At 52.3% G+C, this 13,901-nt stretch overlaps 4 protein-coding genes across 4 annotated transcripts; 3 read left to right on the plus strand and 1 right to left on the minus strand.

Moving 5' to 3' along the window:
- Window positions 1–110: 110 nt before the first annotated feature.
- On the minus strand, window positions 111–2,262 carry UCRPA7_2603 (putative kelch domain-containing protein; the record flags this gene model as incomplete). Its single annotated transcript, XM_007915174.1, has 4 exons — window positions 111–146; window positions 208–1,091; window positions 1,746–2,179; window positions 2,234–2,262. 4 exons carry the CDS (start codon window positions 2,260–2,262, stop codon window positions 111–113), a joined length of 1,383 nt encoding a protein of 460 aa, XP_007913365.1.
- A 4,778-nt stretch (window positions 2,263–7,040) lies between these two features.
- On the plus strand, window positions 7,041–9,185 carry UCRPA7_2604 (putative torc1 growth control complex subunit kog1 protein; the record flags this gene model as incomplete). The annotated part of the gene is made up of 3 exons (XM_007915175.1): window positions 7,041–7,424; window positions 7,930–9,062; window positions 9,152–9,185. The coding sequence occupies 3 exons, from the start codon at window positions 7,041–7,043 to the stop codon at window positions 9,183–9,185; spliced, it is 1,551 nt and encodes a 516-aa protein (XP_007913366.1).
- Window positions 9,186–11,343: 2,158 nt separating this feature from the next.
- On the plus strand, window positions 11,344–11,820 carry UCRPA7_2605 (putative wd repeat domain-containing protein mip1 protein; the record flags this gene model as incomplete). Its single annotated transcript, XM_007915177.1, has 2 exons — window positions 11,344–11,555; window positions 11,613–11,820. 2 exons carry the CDS (start codon window positions 11,344–11,346, stop codon window positions 11,818–11,820), a joined length of 420 nt encoding a protein of 139 aa, XP_007913368.1.
- A 1,044-nt stretch (window positions 11,821–12,864) lies between these two features.
- UCRPA7_2606 (putative aspartyl-trna synthetase protein) lies at window positions 12,865–13,894 on the plus strand (the record flags this gene model as incomplete). Its single annotated transcript, XM_007915176.1, has 2 exons — window positions 12,865–13,822; window positions 13,887–13,894. The coding sequence occupies 2 exons, from the start codon at window positions 12,865–12,867 to the stop codon at window positions 13,892–13,894; spliced, it is 966 nt and encodes a 321-aa protein (XP_007913367.1).
- Window positions 13,895–13,901: the final 7 nt, after the last annotated feature.

Raw genomic sequence — 13,901 nt, forward strand, 5'->3', positions numbered from 1 at the left:
GTTGCTCTCCAAGAACAAGTTGTTGGCTGCAGCAACTTGTTCTTGGAGAGCAACAAGACGGTCGGCGTCGGCCTTGTTTGCCTTGCTAACGTCATTGGCGGAGATCTTATCTAATCCTGCCAATACTGCTTGACGATGAGCTCGCGCTTCGTTCGCATGCTGCTCCGCTAGGTCTTCCGCGTCGCGCAATCGCTGCGTTGCAGCGACGAGTTCGGCAGTGCGAGCTTCATGCTCTGTCTTCAGCTTGGCTAGCTTTGTCTCAACCTTTTCTCGCGAGGCGCGCTCCTCTTCAAGCTTGCGCTCGAGAAGGCTCTTCATATTCGCAGAGGCAGCTACAGCCTCTCGGAGGGAGTCAAATGTTTCGCTATGCCCCTTAGAACTTCCCACAGCATCGTTAAATTTGGCCTGGAAATCGTCTCTTTCAACACGTAGAAGTTGCATGGCAGCTGTGGCGTCGGCAGCAACGACAGATTGCTCCCGGGCTTCACGCTGGACCATATGTAGCTCGGCCTTGAGACGCTCGAGTTCAGACGAATTCTGTTGCTTGTAGCTCTCGAGCTCTGTCATCCGTCGTTGCGCCGCATTCACGGTGTCATCAGCAAGCTTTCGGGCTCTTCTCTCAGCGTCGATTTCGCTGCTGGCGCGGTCTAGTGCATTTTGGAGTTCCTTCTGCGTGTTTAAGGCGGTTGCAAGCTTCCTGCTGATCTCCCCTGTTCGCTCGTCATTTTCGCGGTCGTTATCGAGTTGTGGAGAGTTGGCCGCGCTTCCCATATGAGCAGCGAGCTTTGCTTTGGCATAGACTGCTTCTTGAATGGCAGCATCCCTCTGCTTCTCTGCCTCGGCGATTTGCTTTGCTGCAAGAACTGCTTGCTTGTCTACAGAACTTTGAACATTTGCCAATTCCGTCCTCATGGCAATGAGAGCCTCAATCAGGGGTTTGTCATCGTCATCAAAGGTCTCCGCAGCTCGGCTGTCCAACACGGGACTAAGAGAAGCATTTGGAGTGTAACCGGATTTCCTTGCCAGTTCTAGCTCGGAGGCATACCACGCGTTCCTGTTGCGTGCTGCATCCAGCTCCTTTAGCAGTGCCACTGTCTGAGAGTTGCGCCCCGATGATCTTCGTGAAAGCGGATTACTCGTTTGTCTAGTCGGTGGTGGTGGGGACGATGGCCGGTTCGCTACAGCCTTCAGATTAGGCTCCGTCGAACTATCTACTGAGCCTTGTGATCGACCTTGTCGTGTGCCCTTCGAGGGTTTCGGTACTTCTGCGGCCAGTACCTCCTTTACAGGTGCGGATCTCAAGGCTTGAGAAGTGGGAGTTCGTCGACCGTTCGTAATCGGGCTGTCATTTTCCTTCTGTTGTATCACTGGGGACTGATTCTGACTTGCAAGCGGTGACCCGGTTGCTATGTCTCCTCGGTCTGCTGATGCGTTCCTGACACGGGCAGTAGCGGATGTGTTGACGGTTGGCTTTGGAGGTTGACCTTGAGGTGGTGGGCCTGCGGGTGGCCCTGGTATTGCTGCAGCTCTGGGTAATTTGGACCCTTGAGGTGCGGCATTCGCTACGCCATTGATCTCGCTGCCGTTCATCCCTCTGAGGCTACTCGGGCTGTTGACCGTTCCGGGCTCACGAGCTGCACCAGCCAACCTCTTCGACTCTGGTGGACCTTGGGATCCGTCTCGAGATGCCAAGTTCCGAGCTACTATTTGAGACGGTCCTTCACTTGCGCTTGGCCGTCTCGCACCCTGCACCGCCCTCTGAGAGCTGGATTGTATTTGTGAGTCATTAGGGTAGCGGATCTTCGTGGTGTCCAGCAGGTAAACCAGGGCAAGGTCGTTAACAGCTGTGGCGGCAGAGCTCGGCTCTCCTCCAACGACCACCACTGATTTGCCGACTGTCGTCATGCTGTGACCAGACCGCGGCGAAGGCGAAGGGCCCATATTCTGGAAGGTGTACCAGCGGCGGGAAGTAATCCGGAAAGCTGCTAGATCGCCTAAATCGGCACCATCTTCTGTTCGACCTCCAAAGATGTACATTACGTCGTCAACTATTGATGCGGCATGGCCTTCTCGGGGAACAGGGATATATCCTATGCAATCCAACTGGCTCCAAAGATTTGTGGTAGGATCATAGCACCAAACGTCGTTGAACCATTGGAAGCCGTTCGTTCCTCCGAATCTGTCATGGTTTAGTTTCATGATAAGAGTTACAACGCCTTATATAATCACTTACAGATACATCTTGTCGTTAAAAGTCACCATTGAATGGTTCGTTCTAGCAGGTGGTATCTTGCCTGAAGGTGGCCCTCCACTGTCGCTATTCTGAACGAGCATCTCCCATCTATTGTTGGGCATCTGTAGCTGATTCAGATCGAACGCTGACAGATCGTTCATGAAATAGCCTTCCACCTGGCCACCAAAGATATAAATTTTAGATCCTAGTATGTTCAAGGAATGACCATATCGACCGGAAGGGCGAGGACCGGCAGGTAGCGACCTGGACCATTGTCTCGTTGCTAAACTCATTAGTTCCGTTTATTCAGATCCCACAGTTGCGGAAGATGCTCACAAGTATTAAGCAAGTATAATGTTTCGTCTAGTACGTCCGTTTCATCGATTTTTGTGTCACCGCCATACACAATGAAGGCGTTGCCGACTAGCAGACTCGAGTGTCCTACTCTAGGCCCGGGTCCTTCAGCCGTCGTGGCCAGCGGGTAGCACGACATGCTACCACCAGCTTCAATCATCCAGAGATCACCCTTGACAGTTGAGCTATTAATTAAGCCTCCCATAACGTAAATGTCGCCCTCTTTTGAGGAGACGGAGTTGACGGCGGCGCCATATCGCGGGAAAGGGCTCGGATGTGAAGAGGTGTAGGTCAATCTTCTTTGTGACCAGGGGTATAGCGACGCATTGGGATTGTTCACGGGTCCTGGAGCGCCGTTTCGAAACTGCGACAGACTCTGTTAATTCTGATCATGCGTGTGTTGAATTGACAAACTCATGACGCAGACAACTCACCTGCAGGTCGCTGCCTGGGCCGGGAGCTGGAGCTGGACCCGGACCCTGGGGTTGAAGCTGCGTTTGCCGGTCGCCGCTCAGGTTGCGGCTGGGGTAAGCTTGATCGGGACTGCCGGCGCTTCCTTCATTATCCAGGGAATTGAGGCTCGCGGTGGGCGTTGATCTTTGGAGAGAGCCCTTTTCCGTCAATCTAGCACGAGCGTCGGGGCTGGTGAGAGAGCCCTGTGATCCGGGCGGCGGTCCATCGCGACTCGACAGGCCTCTGTCCGCGTTCTTCTTGGACTTGAAAAGAAACGCCATGGCCGATTAAGGCCCACGCTGTGGCGGACAATGCTTTCGATGTTGCAGAATCAATGCGCCGATGCGATGACCGAAGACAGGTTTCAAGACGGGCGCGGCGACAGCTGTCGGGCGGTGGAGGCGGAGTAGGACGTGGTGGTGTTGTCGTTGGGGAGAGACAACAGGTCGACTTCAATTGGCGGCAGTCGCAACGAGTCGATGCAGCTGGCGGACGGCGACGACGACGACCAGCAAAGGGAGTCGGCACCGCAGAAAAGCAGACGATGGTCGGATCTCGTGTTTGCAGATGGCTGGGAGCGCATCGGCGGATGCTGGGACTTTTTTCTTGGTCGGCGTCAACCTCTCGCTTTAATTTTTTGAGGGTCGGTGGCCCCTGTCGAGGAGGAAGGGGTAAGGTGCCGTAGAAAAGGGAGGATGGGGCCTTTGTCGTTGTTGCGCGCGCAATATTACACAGGAGTTACAGCTAAGCATTAGTCCATTAAGTCGGCGGAAGTCGAGTCTTTCGATGTCTTTTTTGAAAAGTGAGATAGATATGTAGGTAGGTAGGGAATGATTAGAGTAGCAGCAGAAGGATGTCTAACACAAACGCAACGGGATGATGCGCTGTGGTGAGGTGGGCATAAAAAGATGGGTTACAGGAGAACCAAAAAGGGTGGTGGTGGTGTCTCTCTCTCACCTCTGGCATTCTCCTCTCTTCACCCAAGCCTAAGCAAGCCTGGGATGGGTTGGGAGGGTGTGACTGTGGGGCCGTCCCTGAAAGAAACGGAGGCCTGGCGTGTGTGCAGATGTGCACGGGAGGATTAGCGCTCAGTCAGGGCCAATTATGACCACCGTTTCACTCGCTTAGGGCGACTACCTAGGTACTTTGGTACCTGGCGAATTTAGGGGGCATATCAGGGCTGCAGCAGCGACCTGCACGCCTCCTGCTACCTAAGGTATGCGGTACATGTCCACTAACTGAATGTGGGGTGGAGGAAGGATGGCGCTGGGGAACAGACGGGAAACGGAACGGAAAACGAGCTGAAAAGAGGCTGGCTGCAATAACGCTCAACCGCAACTATGGTACTATACCTAGCATTGCATACAGCATACAGGATAAAATCAATACGTTGTCTAGCACGACGAGGATTATCGATCATCGGTCTTCCCCGTTTGGCAAGCGAGCAGGCGAGCAGACGAGGAACAAAGGCCAACGTGAAGGCGCAACAATATGCCAAGATAGTCCGTTTTGTTGAAGATCCAGTTGGTGGCTGACGCTGGGCTGCGGAGGCGTTTGGGAGGCTGGCTTTGGTGCAAGGCACGTACCGCTGCCCGCTAATTAAAGTGTCCAGCACACGCTAACGGTGACATTAACGTTATCAGCACATCCCATTGTGAATCGGTAATTTCTTGAAGCAGACAGGTCACGGGCACCATTTCCTCATAAATGTTAGAGAGGCATGCCATTCTAATCTCAATCATCACATTATAGCGATGATGGCCTCTTACGAGACTGCCGATGTTATATAGCATTCACGTAATGTACTAGTATAACCAGTCTTGTTAGTCATTGTTGGCCGCTCTTCACTGTAACCAGACCTGTACCCGATGCAGGTTTCTAGGCTGTAGGTGAGCCCCATACCTTACTGTGCAGTAGAATGAGCCTCTTTGCCTTTTCCCGGCTCGCAGAATGAAGCAGGCCATAGATATATTGATTAGCACGCGTCTGCTATATGTGGATACCAATCGATTATATCAGTTGACAGGTTGAGTATCATTCTTTTGAAAGAGCCTATCTATGGCTCAGGGAAGGCTGCAAGACCTCCGAAGCACGCGTATCTCAAGAATGGAACTCGATTGACGCATCCATGGTTTTTGTGGCCGATTATCCTTGTCCTGCCGTACCGTTTTCCATTCTGCGTAGTACATCCCCATCGCCGGAAAGCTGCACATCACAATTCCAGGACCCGTTCCCAGTTGGCGCTGCGTTTCTCTTTGTGTGTTCCCGCCGTTTCTGCATCTCTGGCGCTGATGATGCCTTTCTTTGTGTGTTTCCCGCAGACGTCAGATCTCATTTTAGGGGTCGTGTTGCTACAATTGTCATTAAAACGGCGGTTCTGACCGTTAGGTAAATTCGACTCCAAATGAGTGCTGCCAACTTTTTTGGGACGCATTGTTTCATGTTTCCCCATGCTCATCTGCAGGGCCAACTGGCGTGCCGCAAAGGATATGCAGGCCTACAGCGAGCGGAAGGCCGGATGCTACCAAATCGCCTTCTTTGCTGACGAATTTCTTTGAGGATTGAGATACGGATAGCGATACCGATTATTCCCTCGCGTCCCGTCGAAGGATGCGGCTGCGCACTGATCTGCTTTGCTTTAGCTTCCCACGTGTATTTATCCCCCTCGAAGGTCATCCTCTAGGTGCACCATGTAGAGCTAGCGATAGTGATAGGTCTAGGACAGGCCTGATTTCGTATCTTGCAGTTTATTTATAGGCCCATCTCTCAGGAAGGGAGCGCTTCTCTCCTTAATGATTTTCTAACATTAGAGGCTATGTTCTTGACTTCTAAGCATGAAAATGACCTACAATTCCCAGAATTAGCTCGACTCGAGAGCCAGTGGGCTCCTATGCATGTCATGATGGGGATTGCTCGAGGAAATGAGCCTGTGAACGAACGCCGGTAGGACAAGAGAGTGGCCTTGAACAGACCAGTCTCTGCCTCGTATGAGCTCGTTCACAGCATCGGCCTATTCCCTGACGTATTTATTGTTAGCGTTGCCTTTGTGCAGACTCAAGATCCGTGGGGGCTCTTCAGCCTTCAAGGCCCTTTTCATCCAAAGAGCCCCTTATCGATTGCCCGAAATGTCGCACTGAAACAGATTAACACGGGAGCCAGCATCTTCCCGTGGCCTGAGTCCTTGCAATTGCCGAACCGGGAATGCCAGATTGGATGGGCAAGCACTCCATCACGTGCCTCTGTTGCTGACTCGGTTTGCAGTAGGATGGGTGGCCCAAGCTGCTGGCTCGATTGTCCGAGGCTTTCCGCTCCAGCAGGCGTGAGACGGGTGCATGGTTAGACTCTTTTGCGGCTGATTCAGTGTGGTCGAGCGGTGTCGTTTCCGGAATCGAGGGTGCCTAGTTCCCAATCCAAACTTTGGATGAAGCTGTAGCGGCCAGCGAAAAGCCAGCCAGCTTTGGCGTAAATCAGTCTCATGAGGATACCTGTATAATTGGCAACTAAACCGCCATTTTATAGAGAAAATTCCAGTCATTTTGAATACCATCCAGGTTAGCTTTGAGCGCATCTGGAAACCGTGTAAACCCCCTGTCGTTGCTAGTCGAAGCTGTCAGTGTAAGCTTCTAGACCTCCCTTGCAGCAGCGGTTTGGCGGCCCAAACTAAGATCGAGTTCGCTGGCGCGCCACCCCATCGCCGCAAACTTCACGTCACCACTCCTCCGCAGCTCCAGCTCGGAGATCTACCACCTCAACGCCCAAGTGAACGGCAAACATGCTAGCTTTGCCGACCTAATCCAGCATGACTGCTCTGACAGTTCAATCGCCTTCCCAATCCGCCCAACGACACCACACCGCCCACGGCTCGAAACCCTCGTCTTACGCATCCCAGCCGCGCCCATCATCCTCGACATCTCAACTCGTCTCTAACGCCAGCAATGCCCGGTCTGTAGCTCATGGAAGCTCGAGCGAGATGCCTTCGGTCCGAGCGACGACGTCCAACATGAGAGGCATCTCAGCCGGCCCCAGCACCCGTAGAGCCGACTCGAACGGAACCAATAGTACGCTGCCAGCAGAGAACGGCCTGTCCAACCTTGTCTACAATGACTCCCAACCAAATCTCAACAGGCGGCCATCGAGCGCACCCGGCAGCAAGCAGAACCTCGCCGGCGCATTTACAAATGGCAATGTGGAGCAGGCGCGCAGCGAGCGTACGGTAAAGCCGCCATTGCTCAGATCCAAGAGCGAGCACGCCACGGCCACGCGGGGTGAGGACATGGACCAGGCATACGATGAAGACCAAGGCGCAGACGTTGCAGACTTTGGCGCGCGACACGGCTTCGAGGGCCATTACCAAAGCGAGGATATCATTTCCCAACTTGCTAACGTGAGTAGCTCTTTCCTTGTTCGTTTCCTTCCTGTTTCTCTAGGTTCGCGACCCGGCGGCGCGGTCACCGACCGTCCTCATGACTGCAGTACTATGTGTTCGTTGCTCCACCTCAACCAGAGATCTCCGACCACCCAGACTGAGCTGGGTTGTGGTGCGCCTGCCCACGAGTGCTGTCGCAACTCTATTCTAGACATCGAGTCATATCCCCAGTTATGCCACGGGGTAGAATATTACAATAGCTGCATGGCACCTCTCAACAGATATCTACTTCGACATGGCCAGTCCTACTCGGAGCGCTTCGCCGGTTCCTCTCGTAGATCTGTCGAACCTGGACTGGCTGCAGTTACACCTACGGCTTCACCATGTCTGCTTTTCTGACAAGCACTGCGCCGATTGCAAGCGCATGGCGCAGAAGTTGTTGATGAAGCAGCTGTTCCTTAACTGGACATTCGTGGCTCATTCTCCAACATTTGCGCATAAACCAACTGACAGAGATGACCAGGGCTGGTACATGTACTTCACCGACAAGCGCCATGAGACGACGGGTAAGCCGAAAGCGCAGTCCTTCGAGATCCAGGACTGGCGAATGCGAGATCGCCTAAAGACAGTCTCTGCTGCTTTGGCTGTTTGCTTAAATATCGGCGTCGAACCACCAGACCAACTGCGAACCACGCCCGGCGCAAAACTTGAAGCCTGGCAAGACCCTTCCATTCCTCCCGTCCAGAAAGCGTTGGAGAATATCGGTAAGACCCTGCAGGCACAGTACGAGACTTTGGCCATCCGAACACGATACAAGCAGTACCTCGACCCGTCTGTCGAGGAGACCAAGAAGTTTTGTATTTCTCTACGACGAAATGCGAAGGATGAGCGCGTGCTATTACACTATAACGGGCACGGAGTTCCGAAACCGACGGCCTCTGGTGAGATCTGGGTCTTCAACAAAAATTACACCCAGTACATTCCAGTCTCACTCTACGATCTACAGCATTGGCTTCAAGCGCCAACGATATTTGTCTGGGACTGCTCCGAAGCTGGTAATATTCTAAATAATTACCACCGTTTTGTCGAGAAACATGAGCAAGAAGAGGAAGAAGCCGCAAGTCGCGATCCGACATACGAGAAGACAAGCTTCAAACCTTATATTCACCTTGCAGCATGTGCGATCAAAGAGAATCTTCCAACGAATCCCGAACTCCCGGCCGATCTCTTCACATCCTGCCTAACGACGCCGATAGAGATGGCCCTATGGTTTTTCGTATTGCAAAATCCCCTGAAAACAGATCTCAGCCCTGAGAGGGCTCGAAAACTTCCAGGCCGATTACAGGAGCGTAGGACGCCACTGGGTGAGCTGAACTGGATTTTCACTGCGATTACAGACACTATCGCATGGACTACTTTACCGCGTCATCTCTTTCGCAAGTTCTTCCGGCAGGATCTCATGGTTGCTGCCCTCTTCCGAAATTTTCTCTTGGCCCAGAGAATCATGCCTGTTTACGGGTGTCATCCCCAGTCGTTCCCTGAACTGCCTGACACCCGGCAACATCCGTTGTGGGAAAGCTGGGATCTTGCCGTCGATATGGCACTTGCCCAACTGCCTATGCTAGAAAGGAAAGAAACCGAGGGTGGTGAATATGAGTACGTCAACTCGACATTTTTCACGGAGCAACTTACGGCGTTCGACGTGTATTTGACTAGAGGCGATGCATTGTCACAAAAGCCACCAGACCAGCTCCCGGTAGTGCTTCAGGTGCTCCTTAGCCAACAGCATCGAGTCCGGGCACTTATTCTGCTTGGTCGGTTCCTTGATCTTGGTCCATGGGCGGTTCAGCTCGCTCTGAGCATTGGCATCTTCCCGTATGTGTTAAAGCTGCTTCAGTCAGCAGCGACCGAGTTGAAGCCTGTCATGGTTTTTATCTGGACTCGAGTCCTTGCAGTCGACATTTCATGCCAGCAAGATCTTATCAAGGACAGTGGCTATAACTACTTCGCCCAAATCTTGAAGCCCACTGAAGGGCTCCCTGTTATGAACAGCGATGAGCACAAAGCCATGTGTGCCTTTATTCTTGCCATGCTTTGCAAGAATTACAAACCTGGGCAAGTTGTGTGTAACCAGACAGATATCATGACCTACTGTTTGTCACACATTCAAAATGAGGAAAACCCCTTGCTAAGGCAGTGGTCGTGCCTGTGCCTCAGTCAGCTATGGCAGGACCTTCCGGAGGCGAAATGGCGTGGTATTAGGGAGAACGCGCCGACCAAGCTCTCCTACCTTACTAAGGACCAATGTTGTGAGGTTCGAGCAGCAATGCTACTAGCAATGACAACGTTTATCGGTATTCCAGATCTGACGGATGAAGTGCAACGAATTGAAGAAGCAATTGCATGGACTCTGTTGGACATGGCCAATGACGGAAGTCCAATGGTGCGAAAGGAGCTTCTAGTTTTCCTCGCGCATTTCGTTGTTCGCTACGAGAGCAAGTTCGTGGTTGCCGCCTACGAACACCTAATGGAAGAAAAGGAATACCTTTTGTTCCCACCCAAAGATGATGTTTTGGATCACAAGAATCTGTATTTGCACTATACGCGACCGGAAAACCGCACAGCAGATGGGGGGATCAAACCACATGCGCAAGGGTTATCCCATAATACGGCAGTGGCTGCTTGCTGGAAGCACATAATGATAATGAACGTGGATCCTCACCCGGAGGTTCAGAAAGATGCGACTATAATTACGGATTACGTCCACAACGCTTTATTGCACTCGTCAGTTGGAGCCCAGGCCCAGAACTTGATGGAGGAGATTCAACGCCGTTCTAGGCGTGCGGCCGTGCGTAGCCAACTGTCAAACCAACGGAATAGCCTTATCAACATGGCCAATACGCCAAATGCTCAGGCTCTCCCATCACCTGGCTTGCTTAGAAGAACAGTCAGTACAATCTTCGGACCGTGGCTCGGTGGCGATGGATCATCCAATCCACCTTCACCTCTACCATCCCCAGGCATTCAGCGAACTGGATCTCAGAGGAGCAGATCAGGAGTCGACTGGGCTATGGCACCTCCGGAACAGAATGAACAGCTTATGGCTCCTGCGAACTACAATATAGCTGACGAACCCCTATCTGCTGGCTTTCAAGCCCGAAATATGAAGGAAGTGCCATCACTACCCCTTACAAGCACTTTCTTGGACTGGTCTATTGAATATTTCCGAGAGCCGCAGATGAAGCCCACTGAAGCAGAAGAGCCGGGGAGTACAGAGTATAACGAGAGACTGTGGCGACGATCGAGAAATGAAGGCATTCTTAGAGAGACACAGCCTCAAAAGTCCCATGCCGGTAGCCACAAGTGGAATAATCAACTGGGCATGATCAACAATGGCGCGCAGCCCGCCAAGATGACGTTCCACCAATTTGAAGATCATCTGGCTGTCGCTGACGATGCCAATACCATCTATGTCTGGGACTGGAAGAAACAAGGCCGATTGAGCCGCTTCTCGAACGGCAATCCAGAGGGATCTAAAATTAGTGACATGAAGTTTATCAACGAAGACGACCAGGCATTTTTGATGACTGGGTCTTCCGATGGCGTCATGCGCATTTATCGTCACTACGATTCTGACAAGAGGATCGAGCTCGCTTCATCATGGCGGGCTCTCACTCACATGGTCCAAAGCAATGTAAATTCCGGTATGGTCTTCGACTGGCAGCAAGTCACTGGCACGGTGCTCGTAGCTGGTGATGTCCGAACTATTAGGGTCTGGAATGCAGGCCATGAAACTTGTACTATGGATATTCCAGCACGGTCAGGTTCTTGTGTTACATCACTCACTTCGGACCAGATGACCGGGAGTATATTTGTCGCTGGATTCGGTGATGGCGCTGTTAGAGTCTATGACCAGCGTCTGAGGCCACAAGAATCAATGGTGAAGAAGTGGAAGGACGATTCGGATAGGCAGTGGATCAGAAGCGTCCATATGCAACGTGGTGGGCAGCGTGAGTTGCTCTCTGCGAGCCGCAACGGCAAAGTCAAGCTTTGGGACATTCGTATGGACAAGCCGCTCCAAACATTCCAGACTACGAGAGACATCCTACGCACAGCAAGCACGCACGAGCATCTACCTGTCTTTGCAGTGTACGTCTATAGCCTTCCCTCCTAAATTTTGAAAGTCGCAACTAACACAATTTTCAGGGGCACGTCAGCACACATCGTCAAGGTATTCAACTTTGACGGTAAAGAGCTCTCTCGAGTTGAGCCTTACTCGAGCTTCCTTGGCCAAAACCGAGGCTCACCCATTTCTGCCACAGCATTCCATCCTCATCGGATGGTGCTCGGTGCTGCTGCTCGTGGTGACCACCACATTAACCTCTTCACCTGCGCGTCGGAGAGAGCTGATTGATTTGCTATTGCTTTGCATAGCGTCGGCAAGGAAAACAACCTGATTTTCTAGGGACTCAACGGTCTAATTACTACAATGGAGGCCTTCGCAGTACCTTTTTGCAAGTTTGAAGAAGGAGGCTCTGTCATTTCTGTTGCTATGGGTACCCAACTGTCTCTATTTTGGTTTGTGGCATTGGGAATCGGGTTACTGATGCCGGGTCAGGAGTTTAGGGATTTTGATGACAGGAACCAATCAGACGGATTGCGGTCTATCCAAGTGTGTTGTAGTTCTATAAGGTATCATAGGAAGAGTAATGACGCCGGTATGCGTACCAAGAGCAGTTGAGACGATATGTCTTGTGTCTTTCGGGCTTCCTTCGGGCTGCTTTGATTTTCACCTGGACGAGTCCGGGGTATAAGAATGAAGCTCGTGACACTAAAAGCTGAGCTGAGAGTACCTGGTGCTGCCCCGGAGATGAACACATCTGTCTCATGATTTTCAGACACACTACGCCAATGATATACCGTGCCACACCTCTAGAGACGATAATTCCGGTGCCCAAGCTCCATTAAGGAGTAATATGAACCATTGTTGTGGCAATTGTTCAGAATCATCTATTGACCAAGGTATATGAGGCTAGAGTTAGCAGAATACTTAAAGACGTAGAAGATAGGCGGCCTATGTATACTTAAATGTCTAGATCCTTCAAGTAGCTCCCTAATAGGCTAGGGCTGTTGTCCAGCTTCACGGCCTGACGCAGAAGCACCCCACCTCGAAATTCAACATCGGACGTGGAGGGGTCGAAAAAACACCCCGCCAAAATATCAGTGACTTCCCTCCCGTCTTCATTCTCGTTAAAAGAACACCGCAGTCCTTCTCTCTCGCCGATTGAGTCAGATTAAATTCATAAGGATTTTGAAAGGTATATAAACAATTGGAAGCAAACTTATACCCACTCGTTCTTGTATTTATATACACTGTTAACGACCCATCAAAGCCTCTCGTGATCGCTTGCCTGACTGCTTGCTAACTGAGTCACCTGCACCACAGAGAAAAGCGATCATGGCCGACACAACACAACCACCCCCGGAGCAGCCGCCGGCTGAGGGCGCCGAGGGCGGCGATCAGGGCCCGTCGAAGAAGGCGCTCAAGAAGGCCGAGGCCAAGGCCAAGAAGGAGGCAGAGAAAGCCAAGCGGGCTGCAGAGCTCGCTGCCCAACAAGCAGCAAAGCTCGCCGCCGATGCGGAGGACCTGGCTGTCGACAACTACGGAAGCAAGGAGCACGTGGTGCTGGAGGCGCCCAAGGTCGAGCTCAAGGCGTACGACGAGTCGCTGCTCGGCAAGACGGTCAAGCTGCGCGCGTGGATTCAGCAGAGCCGTATGCAGGGCGCCAAGATGTGCTTCGTGGAGCTGCGGGAGGTCGGCGACTGGAGTATCCAGGGCGTCATCGCCGCGTCCAAGGAGGGCACACCTGTCAGCAAGCAAATGGTGAAGTGGGTGGGCGCCATCAGCCTAGAGTCGTACGTGCTGGTTGAGGCCACCGTCGCTAAGCCACTCGAGCCCGTCAAGAGCTGCAAGGTTTCTGAGCTCGAGCTCCATATCACCAAGTTCTACTGCATCGCGCCGGGACCACCCATGCTGGGCATGACTCTTGCAGCTGCCAACAATGCTATCAGCAGCTTCAAGGACAAGGACACCACCGACGAGGCCGCACAGAAGGTAGAAGAGCTGAGCATCGCGGAGAATGAGATTGCAAAGAAGGCCAGTCTGGAGACGCATCTCGACAATATCGTTATGCATAAGCGGGCACCTATCCAGCAGGCTATCGCAAACGTGCGAGAGACAACCCGTGAGCTATTCTCAGAGTATCTGAGGAAGCACGGCTTCCACTTGTTCGAGCCCCCTTGCTTGATCGGTGCTGCGTCAGAGGGAGGTGCCAATGTGTTTGGCCTGCCTTATTTCACAAAGGACGCTTTCTTGGCGCAATCACCACAGTTCTACAAGCAATTCGAAATCGCCGGTGGCCGAAAGCGGGTTTTCTGTATTGGACCGGTTTTCCGTGCTGAGAACTCTAACACGCCTAGACATATGACCGAGGT

Source organism: Phaeoacremonium minimum, assembly GCF_000392275.1.
Source record: "Phaeoacremonium minimum UCRPA7 unplaced genomic scaffold PA7_03_scaffold_178, whole genome shotgun sequence".
NCBI lineage: Eukaryota > Fungi > Ascomycota > Sordariomycetes > Togniniales > Togniniaceae > Phaeoacremonium > Phaeoacremonium minimum.